At 29.4% G+C, this 21,371-nt stretch overlaps 7 protein-coding genes across 12 annotated transcripts; all 7 read right to left on the bottom strand.

Annotated features, from left to right (window-relative positions):
* Positions 1-10: 10 nt before the first annotated feature.
* LOC109600933 (lipase 3) lies at positions 11-2,154 on the bottom strand. Its single transcript, XM_020017122.2, has 8 exons — positions 2,004-2,154; positions 1,569-1,664; positions 1,213-1,523; positions 915-1,161; positions 699-863; positions 416-500; positions 217-359; positions 11-165 (listed from the first exon to the last, which is right to left on the bottom strand). The coding sequence occupies exons 1-8, from the start codon at positions 2,004-2,006 to the stop codon at positions 16-18; spliced, it is 1,200 nt and encodes a 399-aa protein (XP_019872681.1). The 5' UTR covers positions 2,007-2,154; the 3' UTR covers positions 11-15.
* Positions 2,155-2,326: 172 nt separating this feature from the next.
* Positions 2,327-7,393, bottom strand: LOC109600929 (lipase 3). 4 transcript variants are annotated; one of them, XM_020017115.2, is made up of 8 exons: positions 7,162-7,389; positions 3,635-3,957; positions 3,336-3,582; positions 3,125-3,283; positions 2,989-3,073; positions 2,756-2,848; positions 2,545-2,687; positions 2,327-2,492 (listed from the first exon to the last, which is right to left on the bottom strand). In XM_020017115.2, the coding sequence occupies exons 1-8, from the start codon at positions 7,264-7,266 to the stop codon at positions 2,343-2,345; spliced, it is 1,305 nt and encodes a 434-aa protein (XP_019872674.1). In that variant the 5' UTR covers positions 7,267-7,389; the 3' UTR covers positions 2,327-2,342. The 4 variants fall into 4 exon arrangements, with proteins under 4 accessions (XP_019872674.1, XP_019872677.1, XP_019872675.1 ...); XM_020017118.2 differs by having other exon boundaries at positions 3,635-3,935; positions 7,162-7,308; XM_020017116.2 differs by lacking the exon at positions 7,162-7,389 and adding an exon at positions 5,243-5,420.
* Positions 7,394-7,670: 277 nt separating this feature from the next.
* LOC109600925 (lipase 1-like) lies at positions 7,671-10,591 on the bottom strand. The gene is made up of 8 exons (XM_020017110.2): positions 10,571-10,591; positions 9,710-9,735; positions 9,339-9,652; positions 8,429-8,675; positions 8,207-8,371; positions 8,069-8,153; positions 7,876-8,018; positions 7,671-7,820 (listed from the first exon to the last, which is right to left on the bottom strand). The coding sequence occupies exons 1-8, from the start codon at positions 10,578-10,580 to the stop codon at positions 7,671-7,673; spliced, it is 1,140 nt and encodes a 379-aa protein (XP_019872669.2). The 5' UTR covers positions 10,581-10,591.
* A 1,580-nt stretch (positions 10,592-12,171) lies between these two features.
* LOC109600924 (lipase 3) lies at positions 12,172-14,086 on the bottom strand. The gene is made up of 8 exons (XM_049962538.1): positions 14,019-14,086; positions 13,588-13,690; positions 13,223-13,536; positions 12,927-13,173; positions 12,724-12,876; positions 12,585-12,669; positions 12,386-12,528; positions 12,172-12,336 (listed from the first exon to the last, which is right to left on the bottom strand). Exons 2-8 carry the CDS (start codon positions 13,654-13,656, stop codon positions 12,175-12,177), a joined length of 1,173 nt encoding a protein of 390 aa, XP_049818495.1. The 5' UTR covers positions 13,657-13,690; positions 14,019-14,086; the 3' UTR covers positions 12,172-12,174.
* Positions 14,087-14,568: 482 nt separating this feature from the next.
* Positions 14,569-16,848, bottom strand: LOC126264464 (lipase 3-like). Of its 3 annotated transcripts, none has more exons than XM_049962540.1 (7): positions 16,504-16,848; positions 16,135-16,448; positions 15,839-16,085; positions 15,629-15,784; positions 15,483-15,567; positions 15,282-15,424; positions 14,569-15,208 (listed from the first exon to the last, which is right to left on the bottom strand). In XM_049962540.1, the coding sequence occupies exons 1-7, from the start codon at positions 16,570-16,572 to the stop codon at positions 15,122-15,124; spliced, it is 1,101 nt and encodes a 366-aa protein (XP_049818497.1). In that variant the 5' UTR covers positions 16,573-16,848; the 3' UTR covers positions 14,569-15,121. The 3 variants fall into 3 exon arrangements, with proteins under 3 accessions (XP_049818497.1, XP_049818496.1, XP_049818498.1); XM_049962539.1 differs by having other exon boundaries at positions 14,571-15,230; XM_049962541.1 differs by lacking the exon at positions 14,569-15,208 and having other exon boundaries at positions 15,304-15,424; positions 15,483-15,544.
* A 215-nt stretch (positions 16,849-17,063) lies between these two features.
* LOC126264142 (lipase 1-like) lies at positions 17,064-18,599 on the bottom strand. Its single transcript, XM_049962537.1, has 6 exons — positions 18,516-18,599; positions 18,153-18,463; positions 17,695-18,106; positions 17,560-17,644; positions 17,368-17,510; positions 17,064-17,308 (listed from the first exon to the last, which is right to left on the bottom strand). Exons 1-6 carry the CDS (start codon positions 18,594-18,596, stop codon positions 17,159-17,161), a joined length of 1,182 nt encoding a protein of 393 aa, XP_049818494.1. The 5' UTR covers positions 18,597-18,599; the 3' UTR covers positions 17,064-17,158.
* A 386-nt stretch (positions 18,600-18,985) lies between these two features.
* On the bottom strand, positions 18,986-21,018 carry LOC109600923 (lipase 3-like). The gene is made up of 7 exons (XM_020017108.2): positions 20,900-21,018; positions 20,315-20,628; positions 20,009-20,255; positions 19,810-19,956; positions 19,676-19,760; positions 19,399-19,541; positions 18,986-19,268 (listed from the first exon to the last, which is right to left on the bottom strand). Exons 1-7 carry the CDS (start codon positions 20,993-20,995, stop codon positions 19,113-19,115), a joined length of 1,188 nt encoding a protein of 395 aa, XP_019872667.2. The 5' UTR covers positions 20,996-21,018; the 3' UTR covers positions 18,986-19,112.
* Between the last annotated feature and the right edge of the window lie 353 nt (positions 21,019-21,371).

The raw sequence follows: 21,371 nt of genomic DNA, 5'->3' as shown, positions 1-21,371 counted from the left end.
TAATAAAATAAAATATTAATGGTTATATTTTTCTAAAATTTTCAACAAATCTGGAATAATAATTCCTACTAATTTACTTATAAGATAAGTTATATGTCTGAAGTTTTTGTCTTGTATTTCAAACCGAATCGGTTTTTGTAACTCATTAACCAAACGATTAATCCCCTAAAAAATTATGTTACAGAAATACTTCTATGATTATCTACATTCTAGTACCTTAGCAGGAAGAATGAAATCTAATGGATGGTAAAAAAGTGCCATTGGAGATGTTATATTACTAACGTAATATGCTGGTGGTTCTGGTGTTCCATATTCTCTTAAATTCCCTCTTAGTTGATAATCGTATTGTTGAAGTTTACCTGTTATATGGCAATTGATATTATTATTAGGTATATTTTTATTTAAAATTTTTTACCTGACGCATAGAATTGTGCGTAATGAAATAAAACTTTGGTTGAACATCCAGATGGAGCATGTCCTAATGCTGTTAATATGGCCTCCTAAATATAAAAAATGATATTTTAATATTTGGATCTTTGATTTTAGTTTAGAAGATATGAACGGTATGTAATCTGGGTTGCATATACAATGCACAACAAAATCCCTATAGTTTATATTTAATTCATGAGACTCATTTAAAAAACCAAAAATTTGCTCACTGTTTTCTCTCCAAATTTTTTATTATAAATAAAACTTACATTGTCATAATACTCCTTAAAGTCGACCCCATAATCTATGAATTTGAGAACAAGTTCACAAATACTTTTTATACCAGGGCTCAAATTACAGGCTTCATTTATTCCTTTTAATGTACCTTTAATATGTGGCACAAAATGAATGTTGAAAAAATCTATCGTTAAATGCTGAAAATGATAAGTTAAAGAACATGGGAACACACAATAAATTGGTGGTACCTCGAGTGTATGAACATGTTTCTTGAGAAACAATAATAAGGGCGTATCTGTTTCGTTAACGTACAACGAAGGTGCCAAGTGAACACCCAAATTAACTTTGTCATTGTATTCAACTCTTGCGGCCAACGCCATAAACATTATGGTTGATCCTTGGGAGTGACCGATGACTGATAAGCTCTTGGTGTTTGTCACGTTTAAAATATAATCTATACTTGCTGGAACATCATAATAAGCCATTTCAAATAAACTAAAAAATAATTACCATTATAATGATTTTACAATGTAACATTTAATTTACGTGAAGTTCCAATATTCTCTATCCTTCGTTGAGTCCCACTTAAGGTGTCGATTACTGTACTCGTTTCCTCTGGGATTCATAATCCAAACATCGTAGCCGTTCTCAACTAATACGTACGGAATCGACAGATTTCCCATAACAACGTAACATTCCGAAGAAGCGCACATTCCTATTAAGAACATTATTGGATTTTTGTGTTTCAGTGTCGAGTTTCTGGTGGAAGAGATTCTTTGACCTATTAACACGTAACCATCTTCCGAGATTATTTTATGTGGTTCCACTTTGTAACCGTCCAAAGCTGCAAGTTCCTCCTAATATTTTGTAGTTTGAATAGTTTAATGTTTTGTTGTACTTACCAATGATTTATTAATTCTGTCCTCGGAGTATGCATTGCATAAAATACCAATGGTTAAAAATTGCATTATTATTATTATTAAAAAGTTGCGTCCAATCTATAAAAATAATAGTTAATTGAAGTAGGTAAAGACATAATTAACTATAAGTGAATTGTGACGTTTTCTGATAACTAAATTAAAATTGTGGGTGGATTTCTAAGAGAAAATTATTTTCCTTGTAGTTTCAATTAATTTTTGTATACTACTTCAGAAATAAAATAGTTATAAACAATTTTTATGGTAATCATTTAATAAAGAAAATTTAAATAGAAAGAGGTTTGATAATTATTCAAATCGTGTGTTCTGTGTATCGTTCATAAGAACTCAACAAAACGGTTCTTAATATAAAGCATAACATACATAAACGTTAAAAAATAAAGTATTGTAGTTACTCACCATTATGGTCTTCTAATATATCTTGTAATTACTTTATTAAAGAGAAATAAATTAAATGGCTAGCTGTTTAAAAATTATTAATTATTATAAAAAATACTGAAGGTACTGTGACAATCAACACGACTATAAAGCGAATTATTCTTACGATTGTCTAGCACTTTTATACATTTAATTAATAAATTGTCATTGAATTACTACGTAATTTGCGCAAATTGGCAAACATGTTAATTTTTTTATTGAAATATGTGACGTTTCTGCAAGTATTAAAAAATCTACCATTCATTTATTTTTAGGTTTTATTGGATAATTATTAACAAAAGAAATTTGCGTGTCAAATTTTTATTGCTTTTTCATTAGTTCAAACATTTTTGAATACACTAACGGAACAATATCTTTGGCCAAAATGAAATCAAGATGATTGAAGCTTTGGAGTGGTACCAGATATTTCAGAACAACATTCGGAAGTAGTGCGGCTAAATGTTCAACGTCCTACAAAAACATCATTAAAGATTTGGAGATGAAACAAAATGATATCTAGTACTTTTTCAGATACCAGCCAATCGTTATTGGCATAAAATAAAGCAACTGGAGCTGTTACTTTAGATAAATCATACTGTGGTGGTTCTGTTTGCCCATATCTTTCCAGATTTTCCAGATATCCATAGTCAAATTGTTGAAACTTGCCTGAAACAAACTTGATAATTGATTGTTTTCTTAATGTGTAATGAAGAAATGTAAGTGAGAATATTAACCAGGGGAAATACGACATGAGCCAGCAAACATTCGAAATATGGGTTCGACGATTCCTTTGTTAAACATTTTGCATGCCGTGTTGAAGATGTTGTCTATAATAACAAACAAAAAAACAAAGACATCAATTCGATTGTTAAAATAAATAGAAATTTGTGCCTGTGAAATCAATCTAAAAAACAGTGAAACAACTGTGAGGGAAAGCAAAAGTGGTCGACAAATATTTTCCATGTACCTGTACTGATTTCTTGACCGTAGTGAGAAAATTGTTTCATAGACGATCCAGCAGGCGAAGTTGCCAATAATATTGGTAGAGTTGCCTGAAAAATTGTTATTTTTTCAATGTTTTCAAAATATGTTTGTGTGTTTACCCTATCTAATTGTTCCGAGTCGTAGCCAGCTATTAGAAACAAGATGTTTGCACACAATTCTTGAATAACTGCTCTTTCTTGACACAAGGCTTGACCTGCCAGACTCAATATATTATTGGTTGGCAAAAACTCGTTTAATCCTATAATTCCTGTTAGTGCCTTATAAAAGATATATCAATTAATTTGTCATTTGTGATTTACAAAGTCATACAGTTAAGCCCCTTTCAAATCGTGCCAGTACTTGTATGGCAGGATGAGGGAAGTTGCTCATGAAGGCGACCGGAGCCAACGCCATCATCAATTTAATGTTTTGATTGTATTCAGGTCTTTCTGAAGCCATGACGAAAAACGCCGTAGTGCCCTGCGAATGTCCCACGTAGTACAACTGTGTTTGATTCGTCTCCTCCAAGATGTAGTCGATTTTGGCCGGTAAATCGTACACGCCAATTTCATGCCAACTATCATAAAGATTATTTAGCTAGCTAACCACATTTGTGTACTTGAACTGACCTAAACTGCCAGAACCTGTCATCGCCATCGGGTTTCAGATGCGTGTGTTTCCTGGAGTGCAACGTTCCTCTCGCGTTCCCCATCCACACATCATAGCCCTGATCTGCCAATAAAAATGGTAATCCCTTCTTCGCCCCCAGGACAATCCAATTCTCGGCCGAGCCGAGGACGCCGTGCATCAAAAGGACGACGGGCCGCTTTTCAGTGGTGTCCTCGTCGTCCCTGCCCCTCGGTATGCGCTGCATGTCCAGGAGATATCCATCTTCGGTTTCGATGTTCACGTGCTCTTCTACCGGGTAGCCTAGATTAGAGATGTATTCGGTCTGTTACGAAAAATATGGGGTTTTTATATAAAAGGGTATGGTCTCAATTTCTGTCAATTAGACTTGGTGATAGTATAAATTTATAATTCCTGAGACATCCATTATTTGTAATGTATCATATTTCATTAATAGTGTCAATGTTCTATGAAAGGTAAATCAATTAACGAAATGACTCAAGGATCTATTGGACGAACTTAGTGTAAATTTGTTATGATGATTCTCTATCAATTAGCTAATTATGACAAAAACAATTTATATAAATATAGTAAATAATAGCCTACTATTTTCAAAGCGAAACGGTATTGATGTAATTTATTTTATTTTCATTTTTTCTTCTTATATTAAACGTCAATTTGTTTTCAGATATATGAATATTATACAACTTTAAAATATATTACATTGGAGGTTACGTAAATGTTCAAACAATTATTTACAGGTAATGAATTGTACAATTTTTCAATGTCAATATTATTTTCGGTCTGCGATTTCCAGAAATGAATATGGGAATCCATGCAATAAATTTTAAGTAAATAATAATTATAATAGTGTTGATAATCAATTTATTATTTCCTGGTTGTGATATAAATGTTCATAGGAAAAAATGTTTTATTGTATGCGCAGAACTAATTTAAATTTGTTGTACAATTTAACATCAAAATTTAAATTTATTTGCATGATATATAGAGATTAACCTTGTAATTTTAATAGCGTAGATTGTAATATGAAAATATTTCCTAAAATTTAGTTCTAAATTAGCAAAAAATCAATCAAAGGTTTTGGAAATAAATAAAATTGTTTTTTTATTAAATTATAGAATTATTATTATTTAGCTACATTGATAATTCTAGTTTCAGTATGTTTAATTTAAATTTTTTTATTACATTTATCGAATAATAATAAAAACTTTTTAATATAAGACTGTTAATGGCACAGATGTTTAGTAACTATTCAAACAAATTAATAAAAATTTAATAATTTATTAGTTACTCCAAATCAAAATATTTCATTAAAATTAATATATATTTTTTTTATAAGATTATGGTAAATTTTAAAATTTAGTTACAAAATAGTTCTGCTATTAATTTGAGAGTAACATGTAATACCACTATAATTATTCTGAATGGTGCAAAAATTAATTAACAATATAGTTTCAACATTATTTTTACTGTCGTTTTCATATTAATTTGGCAAATTATAGTTATCAAATAATAGTTAATAGTTAATGTACAAAAGTAATTTTTGACCAAGGAGCAAAGTGTAATTATGTCTTTGGTTAGGTACTCACGATTGAGAATCCTATTGTAACGTTTTGAAGAAACGGGAAAAGTAGTACTATTGACAGAAATCCACTAAAGTTATTTTTCATAGTTCATACGACACGATAACAATTAGATAGAACACATCCGATTTTGATCTAACATTAATAAAAGTCAAACTCTTATTAATCCAATGTTTTAAATCTCACACTGTGAAATCGCAAAACTTATTTATCGAACATACAAATTTACGACCACAATTAAATATACCCAACGTCAGCGATCAAAATGTGTAAATTGTACACAGGCAACATGTTAGTAGTTTCTGTGATCAAACGTGTGGCTTTTCATATCTCTATGCAAGTTGCATACACAATTTTTAAATTATTTGTTTTCTTCCTATATGTGGTTCAAAACTTGGTTTAAATATTTATAATTTATAAGGAAAAAAATTAAATTTTATTTTATTTTAAAGGATACATTTAAATTTCAAAATATATGAACATAAAAATATTTTCAAATATATTAAGTATTGTGCAACAAATAATTATTTAATAAAATTATTAATAAAGTAATATAATTTGGATTAAATTTTTATAATATTTTAATAAATACATTTGAAATAAAAAATATTTTCAATTCATAGCTACAGTCGTCTTTAAAATATACACAGTCAAAGTATCTAGGAAACACCCAAAAAAATCGAATTAAATTTAATTAAAAAATAATTTAACTTATAAATTTCTGGGTACCCGTTATTGTGTTATTGATCCAATATTCATTAATCTTTTATAAAAATACTTTTATTAATATGGAAAGACATTAAGAGTAATTGGAATGATACAGGGTAGATCATCATCTGTGAGTATAATTACGTAAAAAAAGACATCCAAGCCGCTTTGGCAAGCTCGGAGACACCCAGAAATAAGAGCTTCCAAGCTAAGACAAGAGCTTCTTAGGACCCAGGATGTGATTGCCTCAGTTCAAACCTTCAGACACCGTGTCCGAGGAAAAGGTCTATTTCAGAGACGACCTTTAAGGGTACCCCGATTGCTTCCTGTAAATCACGCTGCTCGTTTAGCTTGGGCACAAGAACATCTTAATTGGGGTCCTAATTATTGGAGCGGTATTCTCTTTTATGATGCGTCAAGATTTTGCTACCACCTAGATTCAGGAAGGATCCCATTCTGGAGAGAACCTAGAAACCAAGCATGGCTACGACATGTTCGTGAGGTGGTCAATTTTGGATGAGGTTAATTGTTTTGGGAAGAAATTAATATTGGCGGATGAACCGAGCTCTTTTTAATGGAAACTACTTTGGACCAGCCGTTAATTTTGGGGGTACAGCAAGTGTGGTGAAATCTGAACCAAAATTTACTCGATAGGCTGATATTGAGTATGCCAAATCAATGTAGGACGGTCATAAACAACCGAGGAGCTTAGTTTTGATTAATTAAAAAAAAATAATTAATTATTATAAATAAAATAATAATTATTATTTGGGTATTTGATAGGAGATATTATTTTAATTTTTGAAGGGGTTGTAACTCCATTTTATAATATATTTTTTATTTAATTAGGAAAAAACACTTTTTGTTATTTTATTAAATATTGCACACGAAATGATTATCTAGTCTATATAAAATAAATCTATAGTTACAATCCTTAATTTGTAAGTTATATTAATAAATACATTCTACTATTTTTAATTGTATTTTCGGCTCTATTATTAATTTGACATTAACATTTAATTTTACTATTATAATAACTCTGAATTGTGCAAAAATTGATTAAAAATATCATTAATAAAAATATTTTATTGACGTTTTCAATTTAATTTGTCAATTTACTTCATAGTAATAATTATCAAATAATTTAAAAGTTAATGTACAAAAATATTGTTCGGGCAAAGAGCAAAGTGTAATTATACTTTTAGTTAGGTACTCACAATTGAAAATCCTAATCCAACGTTAACCGAAACGTTGACATTAATTTGACACTGATATTCTAAAACTTGCAGCACTAACACGAACCCACCAAAGATATTTCTCATCGTTCGTACGACACGACAACAATTAAATAAAACACATCCTATTTTGGTCTAACAGTATTCAATGTCAAAACCTTATTTATCCGATGTTTTAAATCTCCCACCGTGAAATCGCGAAACTTATTCATCGAACATGCAAATTTACGACCACAATTAAGTACACAACGTCACCGATCAAAACGTGTAAATTGTACATAGACAGCATGTTAGTGGTTTGTGTGATCTAACATGTGGTTTTTCATGTTTCTATGCAAGTTGCATACAAAAATTTTAAATGACTTGCTGCTTTTTTCTATGTTGTTCAAAGTTTGCTTTAAATATTTACTAATTTTTAAGAAGGTGGATTTAAAAACTGTAAATATTAAATATTTATTCTGTTTTTTATATTGCAATAAAACAATTGGAGTTTATGTGTTGTATTTTTTTAATACTGATAATAATTTTGGATAAATTATTGTCACCAATCTGCTAAATAAATATGTAACATGTTTAAAATCTTTGTCTTTTACCATCATTGGAATTGGTTTTTGTAGTTCCCTAATTAATCTATTAATACCCTAAAATAAAAAATACTTATCAATTAATTCACTGTAGTTGTAACATGGTGCTTACTTTTAGTGAAATTAGAAAATCGTTACTACTATAAAACAAAATGTTAGGTACTGTTATATTGCTAACAAAAAATTGTTGTGGAAGACTAGTACCATAATGTTTTATATTTCCCAGTGGTCCATAATCAAAGTTTTGAAACCTCCCTACAAAACAACCGAATTAAACCATAACAACCCCTAAAACGTCAACAAACCATCTCTAATCAGTTGAAAATAGTGTGCTACCAATTTGGTGGGCAGTCCTGAAGGAACGTGACTCAAGACAACCGAAAAAGCATCCTGCAACCCAAACGTAAATCAGAAATACAATAATTTTAATCGAACGCTTATACGTCATCGTAATTTTTATCATAATCGGCCCCGAAATCGATGAAAATGACGAGATATTTGCAAAGGTGCTTGAAACCGGGCCCTAAGGTGCACAAATTCTCCAAACCTTTCAGCTCCCTCTCTGCGTCCGGCATCACGTGTATGTTCAGCACGTCGGCGAACACGTGCTTAAGTTAATTCCAATTAAATTATAATAATAATTAACGACGATTAATGTTAGTTACGTATAAAAAGTTGGCGTGTTTGGCGAATGTGTCCAAGGATGGGATGCCGCTCTCGTTCAAATAAACGGATGGGGCGCAGTGAATGGCAAGATTGATTTTGTCGTTGTATTCGAGTCTGGCAGCCAGAGCCATAAATAATGTCGTCGATCCTTGAGAGTGTCCCATTGCTGATATTTTCTCCTTCTTCGTCACGTTCAAAATGTAATCTATCGTTGCTGGTATGTCGTAGTAAGCCAGTTCAAACAAACTAAAAAATATTTATTTTTTTAGTGCTTGCAATTTAGTTTTGATATTGTTAAGTAATGGGATCATTACTATTTAATTTTACTCAATCAATCTGTCATCTTAAAATAATATTTCGCATTGATAAGTTAGATTTAGACATTTGTGAGTTGTAATCAAAAGGTATAAATGTAAAAATACTTTTATTCCATTTTTAATATATCTAAAAAATCAAATTTTAAACAAAATATTGTGAAAATATCTGTTTTACCAGCTTAAATTTGGCTATTGTCGGGTAGATGGCGGTTCAAATTTAAAAATTTACAAAGCTGCTTAATTTATTGTATTTTTAATATGTTAAGGTTACTTAATTGTAAATCAAACTTTTAAAATAATTATCTTGTTATACTACTGGGCAATGAAACTTATTTCTCTGCTTGGCTTTTATTGTATATTTCTATTTTCGTATTTAATTATACATTTATATAATTGTTTGTCCATTATTGAAAATTATTGATATTGTGTGAATGTACAATGTTAGTTCTTTATAAATCTTCTTTGACGTAAATTCCATGTAATGCATTTCTATAACCACTCAATCAAACAATATATCTGCCAACATTCAAATAATTGTTTTGTTGTTAATATATCTCTTTTATAAAATTTATAAGTTTAAGAAAAAACTTACCTAAACTTCCAATATTCGACATCTTTGTGACTGTCGTACTTGAGGTGGCGGTTGCTGTGTTTGGTGCCCCTCGGATTTACTAGCCAAACATCATAACCATTATTGGCTAGAAAATAGGGAATGGAGTGATTGCCATCCATTAATATAAAAACATCTGAAGTTGCACTTAATCCGGGCAATATAAAAATGGGATGTTTGTTTACTGTGGTTGAATTTCTAGGACTGGGTAAACGATGATTGACCAAAATGTATCCATCTTCAGTGACGACTTCATGTTCTTCTGCTCGAAAGCCTTCCAAAGCTGCGGCTTCCACCTTCAAATTGTTTCAGGTGGTGCATATAAATATTAAAATAATTTGTGTTGTACTTACAAAAGGGAGGCGAAATCTGGCTTGCTCTTTAAATAAAACGCTTACGGATAGTTGTATTTTTATCAATAATATTAGGGTTGCAATTTTAAAATTCTGAAATGAGCCAATATTATTTGTGATGCAACTATTACGTGGTAAATTTTACCATTATTGGTTGATGACTTCTATTAATGTGTTGTGTTAAAGTGTCGATGAATTTGTACAATACAGAGTAACAATAAGCAATCAGCAAAAATATTATGTTTTTATATGCGACTTACTGACAATCATCGATTATAATTGAATAATAAATTAGAAAATTAAATTCCTAATTAGCTAAATGTAGTATCTATTTATTATCACCTGTGTGGCATTAAAATGTGTGTAATTTTCGATTAATTGAATTAAACCATCTTAATAATATTAGTTACTTACTGCAATAAATGTGTTAATTGTTATTATTATAATGTTAACCTATTTTAACACTTTTATTAACATATATTTTTTTTTAATATATTCTAGATATTAATTGTGTTTTACTTTGGTTCTAAATTTTCAAATAATTAATAACAATAATAAATATAGATAAACAATAGAAAGTAATCTTAAAACAAACGTATATATTAATTTATATTTCATATTTTAATAATTAAACTATTCACAGTGAAAAAGTGTTCGTAACTTTTTATTTAATAAATATATCGAAATGAAATTTTGATCAGTTATAGCTACACCAATATTAAAACAACTGAATAATAAATTTTACAGAATTTAATCATTGAAAAGAATGGCGTATCAAAAATGAAAATATGCGCTAATATTCAAATTAATGTAAGACTATTGATGTAATGATTGCATCATGGATTCATCTTTAAAGAGTACCTGACTCCATTGGTTCATGTTCCAGTTAATGTGTTCATTAGCGAAGTTTCTTCTCATTCTCATGTGTGCTCCAGTTAACTCAGCCACAATTGCTGCACGTCTTGAATTTAAACAGAGCACAGTGAAGACGACCGATAAACAATGTTATTCGCGAATTAAATTAGTCTATTCTGAATAATTTTTTTCATAAATTTCAATGATGATTGATAATTTCAATTATTTTAGTTTTTCTACAGATATAAGAAAATAAAGAAGCTTTTGTAACATTAAAATGTACTGTAGTGTGTAAATAATCTGTACAATATTATACATACTTATCTCAAAAAATATGTGAACTGTTTGTATTTTAAATATTGATACCTATTTCATTGTAATTAATTAAGTTGTCAAATATAAACACTTTTGACACCTCTAATTTGGCAATATTATTAAATATTAATACAATATAATTTAAAAGTTAAACATTTACACACAAAACATGTAAACCATAATTGTTTATAATTGTTTCTGTTAATTATTAAATTGTAAAAGATTCGTTTTAAAATTATCAGTTCAGATTTTTATTTTTTAATAGATTTTACCAAAAATTTAATTGTAAATTCAAAAATTCCATTAGAGTGTGTTAATGTTAGAGAAAAGAAAAAGGTGTTAATGTGAAAATTTTATAGTAACATAATTAACTTGTCTTGAAGTACTTTTCAAATTTATTTTGAACAAAATTTTACTTTCATTTTTGTGGAAAGTGATAACTATTCTTTTCAATGAAAAACGGCGTATATTTAAATTTCTATAAAAATTTCAAATCATTACCTTTCTTCGTACTATATAAACTTTTAATGAATGTAAAATATTTAAATGAATATATATTTTTTTATTATTAATATATTTGTATGTAAAGTTTTTGAATAAAATTCAAATCAAATAATCATAAATTATGTTATACATATAAATTACTCTTTTGTTTTGTTACTGAATATCAATGTTCGTAATTCCGATAAATCAAATAATAATTTAAATAAAAAAGTATAAAAGTTTTATTGAAAGTGAATAATAAAAAACAAAAGCAAAAACATGTGTTTAACGATATGTAATTATGTTATTTTAAATTTTAAGTAAGAATTGAGAACTGGATAAAAAACAAAAGTTAATCAGTTGAAATTGAAAACACTTGTAAAAATTGAACCTTGAAATTTTAGTTAAAATGCAATTAATTAAGTTGTTGTTATATTCCATTTCCAAAATGTTATGTATAAATGTTGTAAATAAAACAATATTATACATTTTATTTTTTATTGAGCAGTGATTTTATATTTATAACATAAAATAATAATAATTTAAATAAAAAAGTATATAAGTTTTATTGAAAGTGAGTAAAAAAAACAAAATCAAAAACATGTGTTTAACGATATGTAATTATGTTATTTTAAATTTTAAGTAAGAATTAGCAATTGAATAAAAAACAAAAGTTAATCAGTTGAAATTGAAAACACTTGTAAAAATTGAACCTTGAAATTTTAGTTAAAATGCAATTAATCAAGTTGTTGTTATATGTCATTTCCAAAATGTTATGTTTAAATGTTGTAAATAAAACAATATTATACATTTTATTTTTTATTGAGCAGTGATTTTATGAACAGATTTATAAGGGGATCGTAAACTAGTTGCTTAACATCATCGGCCATTATAAAATCCAAATGGTTGAATGACTTCCTTGGAATTTTGTATTCCATAGCATTTGGCAATTGTTTCGATAAATACTTCACTGACTAAAAAAAGGAAATGTTTTCTTATTAAACCAGATTTTATTTTACTTACTCTTTCTGACGCAAACCAATCGTCTAGCGAATAAATATTTACAACAGGTGCAGTTGACAAACGTAAATTGTATTTTGGAGGAACTGATGAATTATATTTTTGCAGATTTCTGGTAACTCCGTAATCGTATTGTTGGAATTTTTCTGAAAACCATCCTTCATTATTTCTTGCACCACAGATAACAAATACAGGATCTTACTTGATTTGACTATTTGTAAATAATGCAACATCTGGTACACAGAAATACCTGATGGTGAAGATCTGAACATCAAAGGTATAATCATCTGAAATATAATTATTCAATAGGTCGAAGAAATAATGAAATATTCGATACCTACCGGGTTAATTTTACTCAAATCACCTCCACCTCCAATTAATAAATAGCTATCAAAACACATATCCGGTATGTGGGGAGGAGAGCACAACATTTTCACTTGTAACTGCACAATTGGAGGAAACATTTCTATCATGTGAAACTCCTTCGCGAAATTCTAAAAACTTCCTTTTGAATAATCACTAAGATTTTATTGATTAATGTTACCTCAATCACATCAATATGGTCGCTCAAAATCGTCGCCATATAATTCTTGTTCAGATGTAAAAAAACAGCAGGACCAAAAGTAGCCGACATTTGTATTTTATCATTGTATTCAGGTCTTTCGGAGGTCAATACGTAGTAAATAGTTCCACCTTGAGAGTGTCCGATGTAAAATAACTTCTTGTGATTCGTCACGTTTAAGATGTGATCTATATTCGCTGGTAGATCGTAGAATCCAATTTCGTGCCAGCTACAACCAACTCTCAGATACCACCAATAAATCATACGAAAACAATTACCTATGTTCCCAAAATTTGGTGTCACTGTCAGGTTTCAGATACTGATGTTTCCTGGAGAAGAAGTTTCCCCTTGTATTCATTAGCCAAACGTCGAAACCGTTGTCAGCTAGCTGATAAGCTAAAGCTTTTTCTGGACCTAACATTATAAAATTCTCGGCGCATCCACCCATTCCGTGCACCAACAGAACCGGTTTTTTATCACTTTTATCCAAGTATCTGCCGTGTGGAATTCGTTGTGTTGTCAAGATGTTTCCATCTTCTGTTGTTATCGTATGTTCTTCAAATGGGTATCCATGGTTTTCCACTAGTTTCCTCTGAAGTATACAAAAATTAGTAATCATAATTTAGTACTAATGGTATCATACCGCCGGAATATCCACAGTACCACCTACTGTAAGAATGCAAATTACGAGTAGTATTGAATTGGCTTTCATTTTTTTACTTCTTGAACCCTTTACCTGTGAGGATCTGTAATGTATATATACTGTAATTTGCTTTTTGAAGACATAATAATAGTATGTACAATTAAGTTAAAATTATTTTAAAAGGTTGCATGTCCGGCTAATTATACTAAAGAGTTTTCCATATATTTTACTAATTTCGTAGAATTTAATTAATACAATAATATATTATCCATTAAAAAATTTACAATTTTTTATTTACACTTTAATTAATAATTATACGTACCAGTAAATTGAAAGTAATTAGATAGCACTAAAATATACATTTACTATCAAAAGTTGTTTACAACGAACAAAACAAATATAAATTAATTTATATATTAAAAATTTCTTACCAAGCACAGAACTCAGAAGACAACATGTTTTGCAAAACTACGTTGGAATAAAAAGAATTGAATATAAATTCTTTTATTATTAAACAGTGTAAGCTAGTTACATTCTAATTAATAATAACTCATTCACTATTCTAAGAATAAATAATGGCAACAAGAATTTAATTGTTTATATAAGTTGACTATTTTTTTTAATAAAAAATATAATTATATTATTTGTCAAAATTTCAGAGCCTATTTAATTATGATTAATAATTTTCTTTAAAATTAAATTTACATTATTACATTTTTTTATTATTGATAATGTTTTTTTCCGGTTAGTACATAAACTTCTTTGATGTAATAATATACTGAAGTAATTAATTATTAATTACTAAGGTAATTTATCAATACTTTATAAAGTGCTTTTTATTATTCATTATATAGGTAGTTTTGTTATTGTTAACAAACAAGATCGTTATGTTGGGAAAGAAAAGGTACATTTTTTTGATATTTTTATTTTACACTGTATTTGTATTGTATTTCGTTGGTTAATAGGTATTTTTTGAGGTAAGTTTTTAATTTGTCTCTTCCCATTTTCTTGGATCAATTCAATTCAAGAATAATTTCAGTATTTTTATTAATACTATTACATTAATTTTTATTGTTATTAGTATCTCTTTAGTCATTTACAAATTGTGTCAAAGAATTTATTAGGCATTTAATAAAAAAGTGTGTGTTTTTATAAAATCAATAAAATAACAGTACATATGTGTATTTTTCCCAGAGCGTTGTTGACTTGGTATTGGTAACCAACTATATAATTAAATGCAACAGTGGTTGCCGATATTTGAATAATATACGTATCGCCCTCTTTCATGAAATTAATTTAATTGATATGTGTTTAAAAATGAAATATTAAACATAAAATAAATAATTTTGGTTAAACGCATATAGTTAATTTAAAAGCTGGTTGTTGATATTATTTTTTTTTCGATATTACATAACATTTTGATGTGTGACTACTAAGGTAAAATGAAATTTTTGAAAATTGAAGAATCAATTTTAGAACATTAATTTTTATTATGTTAAGGATTTTGTGAACGTATTTATAATATGATCGTAGATTAGTTCCTTAACATCATCAGCCATAATAAAATCCAAATGGTTGAACGTCTTCCTTGCAATTTTATATTCGAAAGCATTTGGTAATTCTTTTGATAAATATTTCATAGACTAAAAAATGAAATGTTGTGTTCTTGTTAAACCACATTGTACGTTACTTACTCTTTCTGATGAAAACCAATCTTTCACGGAATAAATATTCAGAACCGGTGCAGTTGACAAACCCAAATTGTATTTTGGTGGATATGATGAATTATAGATTTGCAAATTTTTAGAAATTCCGTGATCGTATTGTCGAAAACATTCTGTAAAGAAACATCTTTAATTACAACTTACACCAAAACAACAATCTGAATTACTCACTTGATTTCACATTTTGTAGGTAATGCAAAAACTGGTACATAGATATTCCGGAAGGTGAAGATCTAAATAAAAATGAAATAGTATCCTGCAATAAAATAACTAAACTTAATAAAGTCTGAAGAAATATTTTTTTATCTAATACATACCGCTTTAATTTTAGTTAGGTCACCCAATCCACCACCCAACATTTGATAACCTTCAAAACACATAAGTTTAACTTCTGAAGGAGAACACAGAGTCTTCAATTGCAACTGCAAAGTTGGAGGTACCATTTCTATCATGTGAAACTCTTTCGAAACGCTCTAAAACGAAAGTTCTTATTAATAACGCAATTATTTTTTAATATTTAAACTTACCTCAATAATGTCGGTGTATTCACATAAAATTGTTCCAATATTATTATTGTTCAGGTGCAAAAAAACCGCTGGTCCCAGTTGGGCCGACATTCGTATTTTATCATTGTATTCGGGCTTCTCAGAAGTCAATACATAGTAAATCGTTCCACCTTGTGAATGTCCAATATAAAATAGCTTCTCGTGATTCGTCACGTTCAAAATGTAATCTATATTCGCTGGTAGATCGTACATTCCAATTTCGTGCCAACTAAAACATATTCTTAGATTTCATAAATAAACAGCAGGAAAACTATTACCTGTGCTTCCAGAATTTTATATCGCTGTCGGGATCTAAATGCTGGTGCTTTCTGGAGAAGAAGTTGCCGCGTGCGTTCATTAACCAAACGTCGAAACCGTTTTCAGCTAATTGATAAGCCAGAGCTTTTTCTGGTCCTAACATCAGAAAATTTTCGGCACATCCTCCCATTCCGTGAGACAATAATACTGGGTTGTCGTTATTTTTATTCGAATTTCTTCCGTGTGGAATTCTTTGCGTTTTCAAGATGAATCCGTCTTCTGTGGTTATTATGTGTTCTTCAAATGGGTAACCATTGGTTTCCACCAGTTGTCTCTAAGGTGCGTAGACATTAATAATTATACTTTAAAAAATATTAATAGTAATATACCATAGAGAGTTCTGAAGTACCAACTATTGTTAAAATACAACTTACAAGTAGTACTGAGTAGGTGTTCATTTTGTAATATTGGATGACTTGATTCGTTTTTCTTTCAATATATGTGTATATACTATCTTGATGATTGCTAATAATAACAATTTGGTGGGAATATAATTAAGTTAAATGTATTTTGAAAGCTTTTATATCTGGATAATTACAGTATTTTTTGTATATTTTTTAGTATATAATTAATACTTTATTTACTCTAAAATTAAATTTTATAAATGTTCACTTTTCTTTATCATTTCAATTAACAATTGTGTAAACCAGTATATTATAAGTAATTAAGTGGTACTGACATAAATATTTGCTCATTGAATATTACTGAAATTTAATTGTTTACATTAAAAGCATGGAATAATTTTTATAGTTTATAAACATGAGCAATTATAGTTAAATTTATTTTCTATTTAATTCACCTTTCAACAAAATATCACAGTTTTTTATTGATAACAATAAATTATGTTAGACGATATAATGAAGAAATTTTATTTATTAAAATTATTTTACAATATTTTGAATTCAATTAAATAAATAAGGGTTATAAAAGGTAATGAATTTTCTCATTCATCAATGTATATTAATGTTTAATTCAGTAAGTAAATTATTTATTGTACATTGCCAGTACTTCAAAAAATTTTGGGTAAATGCTGACAACATATTTGCTTAATATAAAAGCCAAATGCCTGAAATTAGGGTCTTTAATCTCATACAAAGTGGGCTGTTGAAGTGTGTCAGTCAATCTCTTTAATCCCTAAAAATAAACTTATTGAAATAAAAATAATAATAATTTAGATCTTTTAATGTTTTTACCTCTTGAGGTAAAATTAGGTCGTGAGGATTGTAGAACAAGAAACATGGTGTACTGATTTGACTAACATTATAAGCTTCTGGATAAATAGATTTGTACCGTTTCAAGTTTTCATCTGGTCCATAGTCATAATTAGAAAAATTTCCTGTAAATGTAATTTCGAATATCTATGAATTGATTGATTGTTCATTTACCTGTGTTATACATCTGCAGGTAATGGAACAAATTTTTGGTGGAGACTCCACCAGGCATATTGCTCAACAAAGCAGGAATCACATTCTTAAAAGTGGGTAGTTAGTTAACTAATTAATGAATTTAAGGTACCATACCTCGTCGAACATTTTGTCTACATCAGCACCATAATCAATAGTTACTACGAAGCCGTAACAAATCTCTCTAAATCCTTTTGAATATGCACATAATTCATCTAATCCGTTAAGCATGCCACGAGCAGTTGGTACGTACTGAATGTTCAAGACCTCCCTCACCAGATGCTCCAAAAATTGCCAGTGCTTGGCTAATATTTGTAAAAGAATAACTTTGACCCCCCCAAGATAACATGAAGGTGCAAAAGATACGTTAAGTTTAATTTTCTTATTGTATTCTGGGCGGCTCGCCAACGTAACGAACGTTATGGTCGATCCTTGCGAATGTCCCAAAGTTGTTATTTTATCCACTTGGGTTACGTTTAAGATGTAATCTATGGTTGCTGCCACATCATAAAAACCATATTCATGAAAGCTGAAACAAACGTTTGGTGGACGAAAACTAGTTGTTAAAAGTTTACCTGAAGTCCCAAAACGATTTGTCTTCTTCAGGATCCAGTGAAGTGTGATTCATCCCATAAAACGACCCTCTCAGATTCAACAACCAAACATCGTAACCCTGATCGACTAGTACAAAACCCAAAGAGATGTTTCCAATTAACAGGAAACATTCCGAGGTTGCACTCGTTCCAGGAATTAATAGTATGGGATGCTTGTTTACCACCGACAAGTTTTTTCTCGAAGGTATCCGGTGGTGAGTTAAAATGTAACCGTCTTCGGTGGTTACAACGTGTTCCTCTGCTTTGTAGCCGGCTTTTTCAATTATTTCCGTCTAAATATTATTAAAATGGTGAGCATGTGGCGAATTAGTGGCGTTAACTTACAGATTTTAATCCAACTAGAGGATCTCTGGAAGATACTTCCTTGAAAATTATGCACCAAGCTATCAAATGTAGAAGCACCATGTTGCTATGGGTGTTTAAGCTGTACACATTTTAGTAAATTAAATAGTGTTTTATTTGTAATCGATGTTCACGTTGTTGTATTCTGTTATACTGTTATTAACAAAAGTTTATTTCTTTTCAAAATTATAATTGAAAATTTAGGTTTGTAGATTTATTATGTTTAAAATTGTTGTTTCTTTTTTGTTATAATTGGGATATTTCTAATATATTTTTGTTTGATCAATTTTGGAAACATTTGTGAACATATTTTCATATGTATTTTTCATAAATTGATATGAATAATTTTGGATGTCGGCTAAAATAAGGGAAGCATTTGTTGTTATTTATTTTTATGAATTTTGGTATAGGAATGTAAGATAACAGAATTCTAATGTAGACGTTTGTTTGCTGTCACAATTTAATATATTAATTACTTTTAATACATGTACATGTTTAGTTCAAGGAAATTGCTATTGTTATATACACATAAAAGAAATTGCACCGTTATCAATAAATTGTCATTATCTCCAATGGTTTTTATGAACTATATTTCTTGAAAATCTCCAATACTTTGTTAAACACCAATATGTCTAAATCATTCGCAATTATATAATCTACATGTGTAAATTTTTCTGCAGGAACAATATTGAATTCTACCACATTTGGTAAAATGCTGACCAATTTCTTCACATCCTGAAATAAAATTACACCAATAAAGCAGCCAGAAAAATTTTATGTATGATTTTTACAGTTGTCTAATTATTATTCATTTTTTGAAGTTTTGAAGTTAATAGCAAAAAGTAAAGTACGAAAGACAACTTACATCTATTGAAGCAAATAAATCAGTTTTGCTACTAAAAATATACGTTGCCACCTTCATATTTTCCAGATCATAAAGGGGAGGTAAAGTCGAATTGTACAGTATCATGTTTTCATTTGGCCCATAATCGAATTGTCTGAATGATTCTAAAACATGTGAACAGAATAACTAATTGTCACTGATCAATTGTTGACAATAAACTGTTACTATTACCATTTAAAGGAACATGAAAACAATTCTATTTAAGGTTTAAACGCACATAACTATTTCAAGTACGTACTTAACTGATAGGCTTGTGAGAAATGTTTTATTTGACCTAAAGAAGAGCCCGCCGGCTCAGTTGCTGCTAGAATTGGTAGACATTCCTAAAAAAATGGATCAGAGATCGTTTTAAAAGTATAATTTGTACCTCACCATGCACATTAAGTCAGAGTCTCCAACAATCATATTCAAAAAGAAAGCAAACAATTTCGGTGCAATTGTAGCCAAAGCTGTGCCCATAAATCTTATTCCAGCATTGTCGATCATCATTTCATATTGGTTTATTATCTTGAAAAGCTCCTAAAATCGTACAATTCATAATTGAAGGAATGAGCTAGTGGAGAAGAGGTACATAAATAAGGTTTTGTGAAAGTAAAGAACTGTTGAGGAGAGGATGTCGAAAGTGGTCAAAGAACACTGCAGGTGCCAATCCAACGAAGACGTTAATTTTTTCCTTGTATTCAGGTTTTACGCTGGCCATAACTAAGAAACTTGTTGCTCCTTGCGAATGACCCAAGTAGTGCAGCTTCTGGTAGCCCGTTTTGTTCAGCACAAAATCTATCGAAGTTGGAAGATCGTAAACGCCAATTTCGTGCCAGCTAACGGAAAAACGTTTGTTTGTATGTTAATCGTTGACCTTGGTAATCGAATAAATTACGTGAAATCCCAGAAGGATTTGTCCCTATCAGCGTCCAAGTGCCTGTGTTTTCTCGAGTGCATCGATCCACGGGCGTTCGGCAACCAGACATCGTAACCGGCATCAGCTGCCATAAATGCCAGAGATTTTTCTCCTGTTGTCATGTAATTCTCGGAAGTGCCCAACAGAACGTGCATCAATAAGACGGGGGTTCTCTTAATCGACGATTTTCGTCTTCTACCGTAAGGAATGCGATGCAGTGTTATTAGGTAATTGTCTGGAGTTTCAACTTCGTACGATTCGAACGGATATCCCATTGATAAAACGAAATTTGCCTAAAAACAACAACAAGTTGTAACACGTGTGGATCAAGGTGTAAAAAAACAATTTGCTTAAGGTTAAGATATTTACATATTTGAAAGTGTGTGCAAGTGTCATAACTTTACTTTTTTACATGGCTTAAACTTTGTTTAATAAAATATTTATCATCAAATTTTGATCAGAACTTTTTTAAAAAGATCATATTATTAATCTCTTTAACTATATATTATTTAAAGCCTAAAGTAATTTTATTTTTTGAGGGAAAATAAGAAATTAATTACTTACAGTATTAAATTCGGTATTGCTAAATAACTGACCGATGTTGTACGATGAAACATAGAAAATGAAGCTGGAAAAAAATAAGATTGTTTGCAACGACATTGTCACACACTGATTAAGTTGCTCGTCTATTTAATTATACGATTTAAATGACTATCATTTATAATATATCCATTAATAATTTTATTGCTGGTGGAACGTTTGTACGTGTTCATTTCAATTATTTCTGTCAGTACCAATAAGAAAAATAAAAATAGTAAAGTAGATCCTACTATAAAATCGTAACAAATGGATTCTAAATTATTTTATTTATTCATATTTATTTTAAATTATCTTTAATAGTGATAATTATCCATGTCATATTTGATTAGTGTTTTAATTGAACAATTTATTTAAAAAAATAACTGCACAAAAAGCCTTGTAAATCGTTTTTCAGACATTTGCAAAAACTGGAAATTGTTCATAACAACGTAATTTT

This window comes from Aethina tumida, chromosome 2, assembly GCF_024364675.1.
Source record: "Aethina tumida isolate Nest 87 chromosome 2, icAetTumi1.1, whole genome shotgun sequence".
Lineage (NCBI taxonomy): Eukaryota > Metazoa > Arthropoda > Insecta > Coleoptera > Nitidulidae > Aethina > Aethina tumida.
Note: the sequence above shows the minus strand (reverse complement) of the source record. Positions and strands in the feature narration are given on the sequence as shown.

Bases quoted from the DNA above. Each gene is read 5' to 3' on its own strand.
- LOC109600925 (XM_020017110.2), bottom strand. The intron at 9,653-9,709 runs GTAAGTACAACA...AACAATTTGAAG, and splicing joins CCAGATTTCGCCTCCCTTTT to GTGGAAGCCGCAGCTTTGGA. The intron at 8,372-8,428 runs GTAACTAACATT...AATTAACTTAAG, and splicing joins AACACGCCAACTTTTTATAC to CACGTGTTCGCCGACGTGCT.
- LOC126264464 (XM_049962539.1), bottom strand. From the start codon at position 16,572: ATGAACACCTACTCAGTACTACTTGTAAGTTGTATTTTAACAATAGTT. The intron at 15,785-15,838 runs GTAAGTTTAAAT...CTTTCGTTTTAG, and splicing joins AATACACCGACATTATTGAG to AGCGTTTCGAAAGAGTTTCA. The intron at 15,231-15,281 runs GTAAGTAACGTA...TTCATTTTTTAG, and splicing joins ATTGGTTTTCATCAGAAAGA to TCTATGAAATATTTATCAAA.
- LOC109600924 (XM_049962538.1), bottom strand. From the start codon at position 13,656: ATGAAAGCCAATTCAATACTACTCGTAATTTGCATTCTTACAGTAGGT. The intron at 13,174-13,222 runs GTAATTGTTTTC...AGTTGGTTGTAG, and splicing joins ACCAAATTTTGGGAACATAG to CTGGCACGAAATTGGATTCT. The intron at 12,670-12,723 runs GTAGGTATCGAA...ATTATATTTCAG, and splicing joins ATTTGAGTAAAATTAACCCG to ATGATTATACCTTTGATGTT.
- LOC126264142 (XM_049962537.1), bottom strand. From the start codon at position 18,596: ATGGTGCTTCTACATTTGATAGCTTGGTGCATAATTTTCAAGGAAGTA. The intron at 17,645-17,694 runs GTATGGTACCTT...CCCACTTTTAAG, and splicing joins TAGACAAAATGTTCGACGAG to AATGTGATTCCTGCTTTGTT. The intron at 17,309-17,367 runs GTAAAAACATTA...GTTTATTTTTAG, and splicing joins ACCTAATTTTACCTCAAGAG to GGATTAAAGAGATTGACTGA.
- LOC109600933 (XM_020017122.2), bottom strand. The intron at 1,524-1,568 runs GTAAGTACAACA...ACAAAATATTAG, and splicing joins ACAGAATTAATAAATCATTG to GAGGAACTTGCAGCTTTGGA. The intron at 166-216 runs GTACTAGAATGT...ATAATTTTTTAG, and splicing joins ATTTCATTCTTCCTGCTAAG to GGGATTAATCGTTTGGTTAA.
- LOC109600923 (XM_020017108.2), bottom strand. From the start codon at position 20,995: ATGTCGTTGCAAACAATCTTATTTTTTTCCAGCTTCATTTTCTATGTT. The intron at 20,629-20,899 runs GTAAGTAATTAA...TGTTGTTTTTAG, and splicing joins GCAATACCGAATTTAATACT to GCAAATTTCGTTTTATCAAT. The intron at 19,957-20,008 runs GTACCTCTTCTC...GTACGATTTTAG, and splicing joins TTTCACAAAACCTTATTTAT to GAGCTTTTCAAGATAATAAA.
- LOC109600929 (XM_020017115.2), bottom strand. From the start codon at position 7,266: ATGAGAAATATCTTTGGTGGGTTCGTGTTAGTGCTGCAAGTTTTAGAA. The intron at 3,074-3,124 runs GTAAACACACAA...ACAATTTTTCAG, and splicing joins ACTCGGAACAATTAGATAGG to GCAACTCTACCAATATTATT. The intron at 2,688-2,755 runs GTTAATATTCTC...AGTTTGTTTCAG, and splicing joins CTCATGTCGTATTTCCCCTG to GCAAGTTTCAACAATTTGAC.